The 14,609-nt window shown below is 41.3% G+C and overlaps 1 protein-coding gene across 1 annotated transcript; it reads right to left on the bottom strand.

Annotated features, from left to right (window-relative positions):
* Positions 1-384: 384 nt before the first annotated feature.
* On the bottom strand, positions 385-8,330 carry PTS (6-pyruvoyltetrahydropterin synthase). Its single transcript, XM_027563748.1, has 6 exons — positions 8,169-8,330; positions 5,329-5,408; positions 4,016-4,038; positions 3,581-3,637; positions 902-972; positions 385-730 (listed from the first exon to the last, which is right to left on the bottom strand). Exons 1-6 carry the CDS (start codon positions 8,249-8,251, stop codon positions 607-609), a joined length of 438 nt encoding a protein of 145 aa, XP_027419549.1. The 5' UTR covers positions 8,252-8,330; the 3' UTR covers positions 385-606.
* Positions 8,331-14,609: the final 6,279 nt, after the last annotated feature.

Consider the following 14,609-nt stretch of genomic DNA (forward strand, 5'->3'; position numbering starts at 1 on the left):
ATTTCTCTGCTCTTCTCCAGTAGCATATTGGGCACCTACCGACCTGGGGATTTCATCTTTCTGTGTCATATCTTTTTGCCTTTTCATACTGTTCATAGGGTTCTCAAGGCAAGAATGCTGAAGTGGTTTGCCATTCCCTTTTCCAGTGGAACACGTTTAGCATATCCTAAAAGAAGTAATCAAGGGAGCGCAATCTACTAGAAATACTATGTAGTCTGTTTTCAGACTTTGTGGTCACTGGTATTTTTTATAATTTTCACCTGTCAGTCTTATAAACATTTTTTCCATTTATATTATACCAAGAAAAAAATGAATACTAAAAATGAGATAATGAAAAAAAAAACACACAGATTTCTTTTGCTTCCAAATGATTCTACACCAGAATATTTTGCTGAAGTGATTTTAATCTACAGATGAAAGACTCTTTAAATGATACTCAGAATACATTACAAACTTGGTTTTAAATTAGATTTGAGTCTAGAACAGGACTCATTCACAATGACTCCAGAACACAATGTGGAAGTGCAACAGTAAGGTGATGACTTCTTAATTGTTCAAGGGGATAAAGATCTTCTTCAAATATGGATGGAAATTAATTTCTAAGAGTTATTCTCCTTTATAGACTACAATATTATTGTCAGTTTCATATACTTTTACTTTATAAAGAACTCCCACAGGAAGAAATTTCTGGAGGTTTTCCCAGATATATACGGCTACATTTTCTGTTGTGCTGGAGAAGAAAAGGAAAGAAGGTCAAAAGACAAATAAGCAAAACTTCATGTTTAACATTTACAGAGAATAAAAATTCTAGTTTTAAAAGATATCATTACACTAAAAAAAAGTCACACAATAATTAAGTAAAATGTTAAATTCTTCTATATAAAGTAAAACAGTCACTCACCTTACAATGTCTGCAAAATATGGCACATCTAGATCCAGATTCTTATGATCAAGGGGCTTCATAATTGCCTCCTACAGACAAAACAAAGGAAAATATCACTGATTCCATTTATGAATCATATTTCAAAGTGTCCTACCTTTGCCTCTAAATCTTATCATCTCGTCACTAATTCAGTACTTGCAAGAACTTTGTGTCTTACAAAACAATCTCAGAAAGTTTAAAGTTATAAAATAAAAAAAGGCCTAGCTCTCTATAATGGCTGGATATCCTCATTACTGAATGTAGAGAGGCAAGAAACCAACAGATAGAGAATTCACTGGTTCTTTCTCATAACAAGCCTCTGTGATTCAGAATTTAGTTTAACACTTCTTGAATTCTGTCCAAAATGTTACCACAAATACTTTTCTCTAACAGTCTCACCTTCAGCACAATGCCACAATATAGTTAGGACACACTTTCAATGATTACTATGTTTTATAAAGCAGATTAAGACTGAAATTATGTAAGGTGTTCTGAGTTTCTGCCATAAGGAGTACTTTAACAATGATCCTGGGCTCTTAGAAAGAAAACTAAAAACATGCAAAGACTGGCTTCTTAATACTTATATATATTATACACAGCATTTTTGTCATTGGCAAGAATTGTAATTGCCTTATTCTTTGTAAACTTTCCCTGGTGGCTCAGATGGTAAAAGTGTCTGCTTGCAATGCGGGAGGACCTAGGTTCAATCCCTGAGTCGGGAAGATCTCCTGGAGAAGCAAATGGCAACCCACTCCAGTACTCTTGCCTGGAAAATTCCATGGATGGAGGAGCCTAGTAGGCTACAGTCCATGGGGTCGCAAAGAGTTGGACACGACTGAGTGACTTCTTTCACTTCACTTTTTGTATTACTTTTAGCTATTGTAAAAAACCTAAGCAATCTTAAAAAATTAATAAACTAGTGAATATAACAAAAAAGAAATAGACTCACTAGATGAAGAAAACTAGTGGTTACCAGTGGAGAGAGAGAAGGGAGGAAGGGTATAAAAGGATAGAGGATTAAGAGGTATGAACTATTACATATAAAATAAGCTAAAAGGACATACTGTACAACATGAGGAATACAGCCAATATTTTATAACAACTATAAATGGAGTATAACCTTTAAAAATCGTCAATCACTATACTGTACACCCATAACATATAATATTATACATCAACTATACTTCAATTAAAAAGAAAGAATTTGTGGAACAATCTAAGTTTCCATATGGTATGGTTCTAAGAAGGTACATTAATAATAACAATAACAATCATTTTCTGAGAAAAATCAGAATCATATAAAAAGAGTAAGTCCTAAACCAAACAGACTTTAAAATAAATGATATCCACATGGATATCAAGAAAATAAATCCTTGTTTAATCTTTGTTTTAACTGAAAACTCCTGTTCAGATCCCAACTTTTCCATTGAGACCTCTTCTACGGGGCTCTTTCTAATTTGTCTCTGTATGTCATAAGCCACTTTTAAAGTATGTGGTATGCAGCATCCTTCAAGTACACAAAGATGGGGAAAAAGTGCAGAGAATTTCTCCTCTGGTATTTCGCTGTATGCCTGCCTAGGGTGTTTCTTATAAACCTTCATGTATATATATTTATGTCACTAGTGTTTGCAAGAACTTTGTCTTTATAGCTTTCCTAAAGTACTTTGAGCACAGCACTGTTTGCTCACTCACTCATTCTCCTTTTCATTTATTCAACCAACACTCACTTAACACTGAGTGTTCTTTACCTGCTATAAAGTCATGTGAGCACGCTGTGGCTACGAGTTATGTCTCATTCATCACTGGATTCCTAGTGCTCAGCTCAAAGACTGATGCAAAGCAGGCAAACTTGTTACATATATGTAAGATAAGCAACATGAAAGAAGTAACGATTATTCATAACAACAGTTTTAATTAAACAAATGTCAAATTTTAAAACAAAAGTAAGGAGCAAAGTTGAAGCAAAACAAACAGGTGAAATGATGGCATAATAAAAACAAAGCTGGATGGAAGGAAATCTAATTCCCAACTTTGCAAAGGATTAATTACATGACTGAGGGCAAGTAGGGGAGGTTAACTAGTCAGTATCTCTCAATCTCAGTCAAAGGAAGGAAGAAGCTGGCATGGATGACCTCTACAGTCTCTTACAATCCAAGAATTCTGTAATGATATAAGCAGTAAGTCTTTTACTGAAAACCTTCTTTTTTGTTATCCCTATCATCAACTGCCCCAGTGAGTTTATCGTAAAGCTGGAGTGAATAAAACAGGATAGTATTAAAATCTGTGATTAAAGATGTAAGGAAAATTCACCGATTTCAGGAATAGAAAGCTTCAAGGATAAAGCTGTGTCCTGAAAGAAGGGAAGAATTTGTTAAACAGAGGAAATCAGGATATGTCAACAAAGAAGACAAGATGAGCACACTACATTCATTCCTATCACTGTAATACAACCATGACTAATTTCCATTCAGTCATCCCAACACCTTTAGAGAACACTGAGAGAAGCTCCTCCAACTATTAATACTACCTCATTCCCACACCCAATTCCACTTGCCAGGTCACAGGACCTCTGATGATACCTGGCTGGGAAAGTGAAAAGGGGGCCATCAAATATTATATTCTGAAGACAGCACAAAATAGTATCCAGCATGCCATTACCTCCATATACTTTTTGAGGTCAGTCAAATTCATGACCATTCCTGTAACAGGATCAACCTAAAGAATAAACAAAGGTGAGTTATTACTATAGTATGCTCTTCATATTTTAACCTCTGGTAAATTACTAAAGACTGCAACATGTGCAGAAACTGGTCCCACAATGCCTTCATCCCCAAGACAATCCATCTCAGCATGGAAACACCAAGTACTCGAGGCTCCCTTTCCACTGCACTGCCCTTCTACCTGTCCACATACAGCACATGACAGATGATGCTTTGGGAGAGGAAAGGCCTGAAATGGCAGCAGCTCACCATCCACAAAGACCAACAATGAAGCAACACGAATCTGAACAGAACTTTTCAACACAGAATCCATTACTGTGGCTGAAAGAGGGCCCAGCAATCTGCACAAACCACAGACATGTTCAGCACGTACCTCTCCATGTACTGTCACCACAACTATGGGGAAGAAAACAAAATAACCAAAAAACCAACATGACTTTCTTTTTTTTTTTTTCCAACATGACTTTCAACAGATTAACATCCAAACACAAGTTAGCAACATAAATTAGGTGTTAGATCTCTGTTCTACAAAGCTGCATTCCCCCCACCCCCCAACAATGTCTGTTCTTTCACTTAAGATCTTTTTATCAACTAATGCAGTTCGACCATGGCAGAGGAACGTAAGAGTGCTTAGCCAAGGCCAAAAAGGGTATAAATTCTGCTTATGATGTACTTGGAAGGAATCTCTACTTCAAGATGCTGCTTAATCACTGCCTATAAAAGTAGAAAATGTACAGGAAGAACTCCAGCTACACACTGAGCTGCTCCTACCTTCCTGAACAAGCAAACTATTACCGGGCCTAAAATTCTTGTCCCTTTACTCATAAAAATGTAAACACAGCATATAGCAATGATTTGTAGATTAACAAGTAATTTTGAAGAAATGTATACCTGTGGCCAATTTATATTGATGCAGAGCCAAAACCATCATAACGTTGTAAAACAATTCTTCTCCCATTAAAATTAATTAATTTTTAAAAAGTGAAACTTCTGAAAGATCTTGATGATCAGAGTGCTTTGCAAATTAATGACTTTTACATATTTCTTTCAGCTTCACAGAAACACCATTAGGTATAAGTGAGCAAACAGAATTAGAGATACAGATCAAGTAAGAGACAGTAACTACACGTGAAAGCCCAATATTCTGACATCTTTTCTGGTCTTTTTACTCCATCATATCATTTGCTGTGATACTCTACGGCTTACACACCTATTTTTTTTATATCATCTGTATCTCAATAAACAAGTCTCTTGTCCTTGCATAAAATAATTACCTCCTTAGAATACTGCTGTCAAAGTTTTAGACCCAACTTATTTTCCTGTCATACAGGACATCTTGAGCCAATACTCTCTTTTTGTCAGTCATTACTTACACAGTGAATACAATCTAATTTTAACATTGACCTTAGCAATACCTAATTAGAAGAAAACACAGTGCCAAAGGAATGTCATGTACTCGAAGGTCAAGGAAAAAATTATTTAAACCATTCTGTTTTCAACTATAACTTAAGATACATCCAACTAAGGCAACAGATCTTTTCATTTTGAACTTTCATTTACTTTCTCATTCAAGACTCAAAGCTTTCATGCTCTGTCCATAAAGTTTCTTACTCATTAGGACCCCAGTTGCTCAACAGTCATTCATCATTATTGAAAGGGCTAAAATTTCACCAGTTTTTCTCTCACCTTTGTAATTGTGCCCATGGCCATTTGGGTTGTTGCACTTCCCAAATAATTTCAAGTTTTCTTCATTACTAAGAGATTTGCTGACCAAAAAAAAAAAAAAAAAATCAACATGACACAAGTTCTGATACCTTCTCTGTTCCCTACACTTACTGTTTTCTCTAGCCTTTGAAAAACTTCACAACTTATTAATCTTTAGCTCATCAAATAGAGGCATAAATCCATTTGATTTCATTACTTAATTTTATGTCAGGAACCACAATGTGTCTCCTAATTAGACAAACATACCATACAAATTAGCATAAATAAATTCAACATCCTTGTTCCACAGCAAGATTTCAAAAGCTGATCTGCTGAAGACCCTTCCATTTTTCAACTCAACATTTACTGAATACAGTAAGTCCCCTACATATGAAGAGTACCATTCTGAGAATGTGTTCGTAAGCCCAAAGTTTGCTAAGGTACCCAACTAACATAAATCAGCTATATAGTTCTGTACTCTAATAGGTTTAGAAGACTTTTCATACAAATAATACATAAAAAACAAACACAAAAAATAAAACATTTGTAATCTTACAGTACAATACCTTGAAAAGTACAGTAGTATAGTACAACAGCTGGCATATAGGGCCTAGCATCAAGTGAACAGGCAAAAAGAGCTAGTGACTGGAGGAGGGAGTTCACTTCAGTTGCTCAGTCGTGTCTGACTCTTTGTGACCCCATGGACTGCAGCACACTAGGCCTCCCTGTCCCTCACCAACTCTCAGAGTTTACTCAAACTCATGCCCATTGAGTTGGTGATGCCATCCAAAAACCATCTCATCCTCTGTTGTCCCCTTTTCCTCCCACCTTCAATCTTTCCCAGCATCAGGGTCTTTTCAAATGAGTTAGTTCCTCGCATCAGGTGGCCAAAGTATTGGAGTTTCAGCTTCAGCATCAGTCCTTCCAATGAATATTCAGGACTGATTTCCTTAGAGGAGGTGGAAAATGGTAGAGCTGAAGGATCGTCAACAACAGGAGACAAAGAGCAAGCTGCAACTTCACTCATGCCTGACATTGATGGCACATGTTCTGGTTCCTTGCTGGAACGAGATGTGTGTTCGCATCTTTGAAAAGTACACAACTTGAAGGTTTGTATAATGGGGACTTACTGCACCTACTACATACTAGGCATAGGCTGAATGAAGCAATGGTACACAGTAACTTAAAAAAGAAGATGGTTATCCTCAAGTAGCTTGAAATCTTATTCCTCCTGGTTTGGGGGCGAATGGATACACATGTATGTATGGCTGAATCCCTTCACTGTTCACCTGAAACTACAACATTGTTAATCGACTATAACCCAACAGAAAATAAGTTTTTCAAAAATCTGAATAAAAAACTCATTCCTCTAGAAAATAATTACATGACCTAGTACATCTCTTTAAAATCTTGCTTTATTTCTCCTCAACTATTGCCTACTGATAACCCCACCAATCCATTGAGGGGTATTCAAACCCCGGTAAACTTTAAAATTACAATACTCAGCTATTGTTCCAGGCAGGGAACCATTTTCTTAATAGATTTTTGTGCCTATACCTGTCCAGTCAACCGTGCACGTTCAATGAGGCCTTACCTCTCTCATACGTTGGAGCTTCCTAATAAATAACCCCTTTCTTTTTGAGATTCTATTACTTTCCTTTCTCCTGCTCACCTACCTCTTACATTTAGAGTGCTACTGTTCACAAAGTTTTTGCACAAAATTACCTCACTGTACCTGCCACAAAACTGACCAGTTTGTACATTCCAGACAGAAAACTGTGACAGGTCTTGATCACTGCTGCATCCCTGTTGCCTAGCACCAAGATCCAATAACAAATAGCGGTCCAGTGAATGAATGGATGGGTGAATCCTGTTAGGTAGAAATTATTATCTTCATCCTGCTGCTGCTAAGTCGCTTCAGTCGTGTCCGACTCTGTGCGACCCCATAGACGGCAGCCCACCAGGCTCCCCCGTCCCTGGGATTCTCCAGGCAAGAACACTGGAGTGGGTTGCTATTTCCTTCTCCAACGCATGAAAAGTGAAAAGTGAAAGTGAAGTCGCTCAGTCGTGTCCGACTCTTAGCGACCCCATGGTATAGACCAAGAAACACATGCGCAGACAGCCGAGCTTGCTAATGAGTGGCAACACCCTCCTCAAAATCAACTCTTCAGTGCAATCAAGCAGTCTGAGTACTCTGCGTTCAAAACCCCAACTGTGCTTCTTACTCTCGGGCAAGTGAACATCAAGGTTCATTTTCTGTTCAGTAATAAGTGGACAAAACTCGCCCTGCTGTAGCGATATTAGCGAGGAAAGATGACGCTTTTGATACATTATAGTAGCTAACACGTATTGAGTGTTTCGGGCTTCCCAGGTGGTGCTAGTGGTAAAGAATCTCCTGCCAATGCAGCAGACCCAGGTTCGAGCCCTGGGTCGGGAAGATCCCCTGGAGCCGGGCACCGCAACCCACTCCAGTACTCTTGCCTGGAGAATCCCCATGGACAGAGGAGCCTGGAGGGCTATATAGTCCATAGGGTCGCAGAGTCGGACACGACGGAAGCGACTTAGCACGCTCTGCCTGTTTACTATGTGCCTGGCACTGAGTAACCTGGGCGAATTCAACTGCTTTGAACATCAGGGACCCCAGGTACCGGGTCAACTCCAGTCGCCACTGCTGTGACGCCAACAACAAAGCACAGGGGCCAAAAGAGGCCGCGGCGCGCACCCAGCCTTTCATCCGCCGCAGCCCCGCTCCTCCCACACCCGGGCCCTCACCCCGGGGCTCCACGGCCCTGTCCCCACCACCTGTGGAGGGCGCACCCCACCTGTGGAGGCGGTGGGTCGCGCTGAAGGAGACGAGGCGGGACACTCGCGCCCGCCGGCGAGGGCCCGACCCTGCCCCGTTCATGGCTCTACAAGCCCGCGCCCGCCCGATGTCCTCAACCCTCGGCCAGCCGCCAGCCCGGGATGGGCGGAGCCTCGCTCCGCGGCGGCGCTACGCGGCGGGCGCCCGGCAGACGCTCTCTCTGCCTCTCGCTGAGGCTGGGCTCCCTCTGCCGGCCGGAGGCCGTTAATAGACGTCCCTTGTGCGTGCCAAGTCCCTTCAGGCTGGTCCGACTCTCTGCGACACTGTGGACCTTAGCTTGCCAGGCTCCTCTGTCCATGGGATTCTCCAGGCAAAGATACTGGAGTGGGTTGCCATGCCCTCCTCCAGGGGATCTTCCCCACTCAGGGATCAAACCGGCCTCTTTTATGTCTCCTGCATTGACAAGTGGGTTCTTTACCATTTTACCACTAGCGCCACCTGGGAAGCCCTAACCGAGGTCCCTTACCATCCTCATCTCTTGGAATAGCAAGCACTCAGAGAGGTGGGCGTGCCTCGGAGCGTTAGAATAAGGTGGTTGGGGGCTTAGTGTCTTTCATTGTTACCTCTGCTCAATGAAGTCCTTCCCACTCTCTTCTAGACAGCCCTGGGTTACAGTAGAAACCGCCAGTTGCTGCTTATTCTGAGATGAGTCCCAGGGACAGCCTATATAGTTTAAAGGGAGCAAAATTTGAGGGCACGTGGGGTATCACGCGGCTTTCAGAAATACTACCTTTGGACTATTTGTAATGAGTCATATTAAGGAGACCGCTCAAGCTGTCTTTATCATCCACATGCATGCATGGAGCCATTTATCACTCTGCTGCTACTAAGTCGCTTCAGTCGTGTCCGACTCTGTGCGACCCCATGGACGGCAGTCCACGAGGCTCCCCCGTCCCTGGGATTCTCCAGGCAAGAACACTGGAGTGGGTTGCCATTTCCTTCTCCAATGCATGAAAGTGAAAAGTGAAAGTGAAGTCGCTCAGTCGTGCCCAACTCTTAGCTACCGCATGGACTGCAGCCTACCAGGCTCCTCCGTCCATGGGATTTTCCAGGCAAGAGTACTGGAGTGGGTTGCCAGTGCCTTCTCCGATTTATCACTCTAGGTTGCCACAATGCAAGCACATTCACTTGAGAAACATACACATATTAGCAATTCTCTGTCCATTGTAGACATCTCCAGAGTGAAAAGACCTTGTTTTCTTGCATCTTCTCAAACTACTTACAGTTCCCAGTATGCACCTGGTCATGTCTTTCCTCAATTCATTCTTTCGTTAAATAGTTACCTATTAAATAGTTATCTACTGTGACTGGCACTGTCTCCGGCACTGGAAAGGATGGATAAAATCATGGGCATGGCAGAAATTAAAGCCCCAGTGATGGTTTCTCTCAAATGCCTCCTGACTCCAGCTATATATGCTCTTTGTTCTGCATTGAATTATTAATATGCAGCAAATATTCCTCACGTTTTCAAATATTTTTCTCCTTTCCCCCATTGGGTTGGAAATAAAATAACTTTAAATAATTATAAACCAGAGATTTTTGAGATAGAGATTCACATTCTAGTTCAGTCCTCTCACTTTACAGATAAGAAAACACAGACCCAGATAAGTGAATTATTTATCCAAGATCACTTATAATATAAATGTTTCCCAGGCATTGACTACATGGGAGATAAACACTCTAACCTCTAACACTTCACTTGTTCTGAATACAGTTTAAGGAATCAAAACAAAAGGTAAAATGATAGAAAGAATTTCTGAGAAGCTGCTTTACTTATTTGCTTTAGTAAAATATGTCACGGTATTTGCAGAGTTCTTGCTCTATTTTATTAAAGCTAATTCTATATGAAGACACTCACCAGATTCACCCTCAAATTCACTGGGGCACAAGCCCCTGTGGTGAATTTCTATTGTATTCAAATACAATAATGAATTTGTATTAATCTTGTTACAAATCGAATTGTTTCCTCAAAGTTAAATGTGTTGATGTCTCAACCGTCAGTACCTCAGAATATAGCTTTATTTGAAAATAGTCTGCAGAAGCAGTAAGGTCACTAGGGTCACTAATCCCTTTTCCCTTCACTTGTATACCACATACTTCTTTCCCTGAGTCTTTGGACACTGGCTAGTTACGAGTTGAACTTATGGAAAGGAAGAGGCCCTGCCTAGGCTTTGAGCCTCAGTCATGCTCTGCTGTGCTTAGTCACTGTGGCCCACCAGGCTCCTCTGTCCATGGAATTTTCCAGGCAAGAATACTGGAGTGGGTTGTCATGCCCTCCTCCAGAGGATCTTCCCAACCCAGGGTTAAACCCAGGTCTCCCACACTGCAGGCCAATTCTTTATCATCTGAGACACCAGGGAAGCCCAAGAATACTGGAGTGGGTAGCCTATCCCTTCTCCAGGGGATCTTCCTGACCAAGGAATCAAACCAGGGTCTCCTGCCTTGCAAGTGGATGCTTCACCAGCTGAGCTACCAGGAAAGCCCCAAGACTAAGTCATATGCTCATTCAATTTCCAAAACTTTGTGCACTGGTTTACCAGCCATACACACTTAGATTATAAAATGTGGTTGATCCTGTTTTGTCTTCTCCTTTGAGAACTGTGTTGATGGCAGGGCCAAGGCAGAATCCAGGCATCTTTGGATCAAAATCTTATTTTTATACTGCTAATCTTCCTATGTTTGAGATTCACTCTTTGTGGAGTAGGACAGAGTAAAGGTTTATAAACAGAAGAAAGGCATGATCAGATATATCTATGTACCTCCCAGATGTCACCTGTGGTCTTCTTCACCCTTCAGATCCAAATAAGATCTGGATAAAACTTCCATGTTTTGTCTGGGGGGATACAATGCCTTTTCAAAGACTCCTGTGAATATCAACGGGTTTATGTTCTTACGGTTATCTCGGCCTCTAAGCTCCCACATCTGTTGTATTAAGTTCTGTTTGGGCATCTTCTTGCCATTCTGTACCTACTGCTGCTGTTCTATATCTCACCAACCCAGACACGAAACCCCAACACGTGGCATTTGTATGTATGCAACTCTCTGCTGAAATGAATAGGGTTTGTGATGTTTATAATAACCCTCAAGGAAAACTGAGAAGAAACTATGTTGGTCCAGGACTGTACAGTGAGCCTAATGAGCTCAGATTGCCCCAGACTACATGTTTGCGGGGGAGCAGGGTTTCCTCCAGCAACATTCAGTATGCACAAGGAGCATGCACAGGTTAAGTGGCCTGGGCTTGGCGTATAACTGAAGGGAAAGAGAAGAAGGCATTTGGGCATATGGTTTAAGTGACAGATCTAGACTGATCTGGGCTGTTGGTAAAAACTGATGGGGTTTAGAAATGCAAAGATTATATGGTCTCTAGTGCCACCTGTTGCCCAACTACATGAAGAACTATTCAGTTCAGTTCAGTCGCTCAATCGTGTCCGACTCTTTGCGACCCCATGAATCGCAGCACGCCAGGCCTCCCTGTCCATCACCAACTCCCGGAGTTCACTCAGACTCATGTCCATCGAGTCAGTGATGCCATCTAGCCATCTCATCCTCTGTCGTCCCCTTCTCCTCCTGCCCCCAATCCCTCCCAGCATCAGAGTCTTTTCCAGTGAGTCAACTCTTCACATGAGGTGGCCAAAGTACTGGAGTTTCAGCTTTAGCATCATTCCTTCCAAAGAAATCCCAGGGCTGATCTCTTTCAGAATGGACTGGCTGGATCTCCTTGCAGTCCAAGGGACTCTCAAGAGTCTTCTCCAACACCACAGTTCAAAAGCATCAATTCTTCGGCGCCCAGCTTTCTTCACAGTCCAACTCTCACATCCCTACATGACCACAGGAAAAACCATAGCTGTGACTAGATGGACCGTTGTTGGCAAAGTAATGTCTCTGCTTTTCAATATGCTATCTAGGTTGGTCATAACTTTCCTTCCAAGGAGGAAATCTTTTAATTTCATGGCTGCAGTCACCATCTGCAGTGATTTTGGAGCCCAAAAAAATAAAGTCTGACACTGTTTCCACTGTTTCTCCATCTATTTCCAATGAAGTGATGGGACCAGATGCCATGATCTTCGTTTTCTGAATGTTGAGCTTTAAACCAAATTTTTCACTCTCCACTTTCACTTTCATCAAGAGGCTTTTTAGTTCCTCTTCACTTTCTGCCATAAGGGTGGTGTCATCTGCGTATCTGAGGTTATTGATATTTCTCCCAGCAATCTTGATTCCAGAAGAACTATTAAGTTGGTACAAAAGTAATTGTGGTTTTGCACTGGCTGAACTTTGCCTTTTGATATTGGAATACATTCTTGAATAAATGTGGTCTATGTTATATATCATTTTAACACAATTTCTTGCTTTATTATTTTTGCTAATGACTTATTACTTGTTTACTTTATATTTATTTTAGACTAGGGAAATGATGTTAGAGAAAAAGTAAATTCAAATGAATTTTTTATTCAACTTCAAAATGGGCAGTAAAGCAGCAGAGATAACTTGCAACACCAACAACACATTTGGCCCTGGAACTGCTAACGAACATACAGTGCAGTGGCAGTTCAAGAGGTTTTGCAAAGGAGACAAGAGACTCAAAGATGAGGAGCATAGTAGCTGGCCATCAGAAGTTGACAAGAACAAATTGAGAGCAATCAACAAAGCTGATCCTCTTAAAACTACACGAGAAGTTGCTGAAAACCTCAGTGTCGACCATTCTACAGTTGTTTGGCATTTGAAGCAAATTGGAAAGGTGAAAAAGCTCAATGAGTGGGTGCCTCATGAGCTGACCAGAAATTTTAAAAAATTTCATTTTGAAGTATAGTCTTCTCTGTGTAACAACAAACCATTTCTCAATCAGATCATGACTTGCAACGAAAAGTGGATTTTATATAACAACCCGCGGTGACCAGCTCAGTGGCTGGACCAAGAAGAAACTCCAAAGCACTTCCCAAAGCCAAGTTCAGTCAGTTCAGTTCAGTCACTCAGTCGTGTCCAACTCTTTGCAACCCCATGAACCGCGGCACACCAGGTCTCCCTGTCCGTCACCAACTCCCAGAGTCCACCCAAATCCATGTCCATCTAACTCAAAGCCAAACGTGCACCAAAAGAAGGTCATGATGATCTGCTGCATGTCTGATCCACTACAGTTTTCTGAATCCCAGTGAAACCATTACATCTGAGAGTATGCTCAGCAAATCAATGAGATGCATTGAAAACCGCACGGTCTGAAGCCAGTATTGGTCAACAGAAAGGGCCGAATTCTTCTCCATGACAACGCCAGACCGCAGGTCACACAACCAGTGCTTCAAAAGTTGAATGAATTGGGCTTTGAAGTCTTGCCTCATCCACCATATTCATCCGACCTCTTGCCAATTGACTACCACTTCTTCAAGCATTTCGACAACTTTTTCCAGGGAAAACGCTTCTACAACCAGCAGGAGGCAGAAAATGCTTTCCAAGAATTCATCGAATCCTGAAGCATGGATTTTAACACTTATTTCTCACTGGCAAAAATGTGTTGATTGTAATGGTTCCTATTTTGATTAATAAAGATGTGTTGAGCCTAGTTATAGTGATTTAAAATTTATGGTCTGAAACTGCAATGACTTTTGTACCAATGTAATACCAACTTTTCATGAATCTCTGAATAACCAGACACCTGAAGATTAGGGAAAATGCCTGATTTTAACAACATCTCTCAAAACAACAGCTTCCCAAGCCTGAGCTGGGGGCAGGATAGGAGGTAGTAGTGGGTGGTTCAGCTGCAGTGGCATGTGCTGTGGACAGCAGAAAAGTAGGCATTTTAGAAGGAGCATGCAAGCATGATATCCTCTGTGAGTACTTAGAAGCGACAGGTAGGCTGTGATGGGAAAAAAAAAGGGGGGGAGCTTTTTCAGACCTATATTCACATTCTACTAGCTATATTTATTTTTATTTCTTCTTCCAAGTATGAGAACCTCTGTTACCCATCTATCTGGTGGTGACAATTTTTAGTTTTTGACCCAGGTCTAGTTTTTCTTTCGTGTATCTTTATTACCCATAAGATATTTCCAGTAAATATAAATTTAAAACTCTCTTCAAAGTTGTATCAATGCTTAAGGTTTTCAAAGAAGATCCCTTGTTGGGGTCCTTTAATGGACCAGGACCTGGTGGTCCAGAGGCAACCATAAGAAAGTGAAAAAGAGAAAAAGGCTGAAACACCCTGGTTTACGCAGAAAACCAATAAAGTCCTTGACACAGGACTTGCGTCTCTCACGAAGGCACCGGGCACCCTCTCGAGGAGGGGTGAAGGCACAGGGTTCCTTCTCAAGAGAGTCTTAGAAGCCCGGGCAGGAGAGTGAGCAAGATGGGTTTCTGCGCTCCAAGGAGTCAGCCGGAGAGAGAGAGACAGAAAGAAAGACACAGGGACCCAATC

Source organism: Bos indicus x Bos taurus, chromosome 15, assembly GCF_003369695.1.
Source record: "Bos indicus x Bos taurus breed Angus x Brahman F1 hybrid chromosome 15, Bos_hybrid_MaternalHap_v2.0, whole genome shotgun sequence".
Taxonomy (NCBI): Eukaryota; Metazoa; Chordata; class Mammalia; order Artiodactyla; family Bovidae; genus Bos; species Bos indicus x Bos taurus.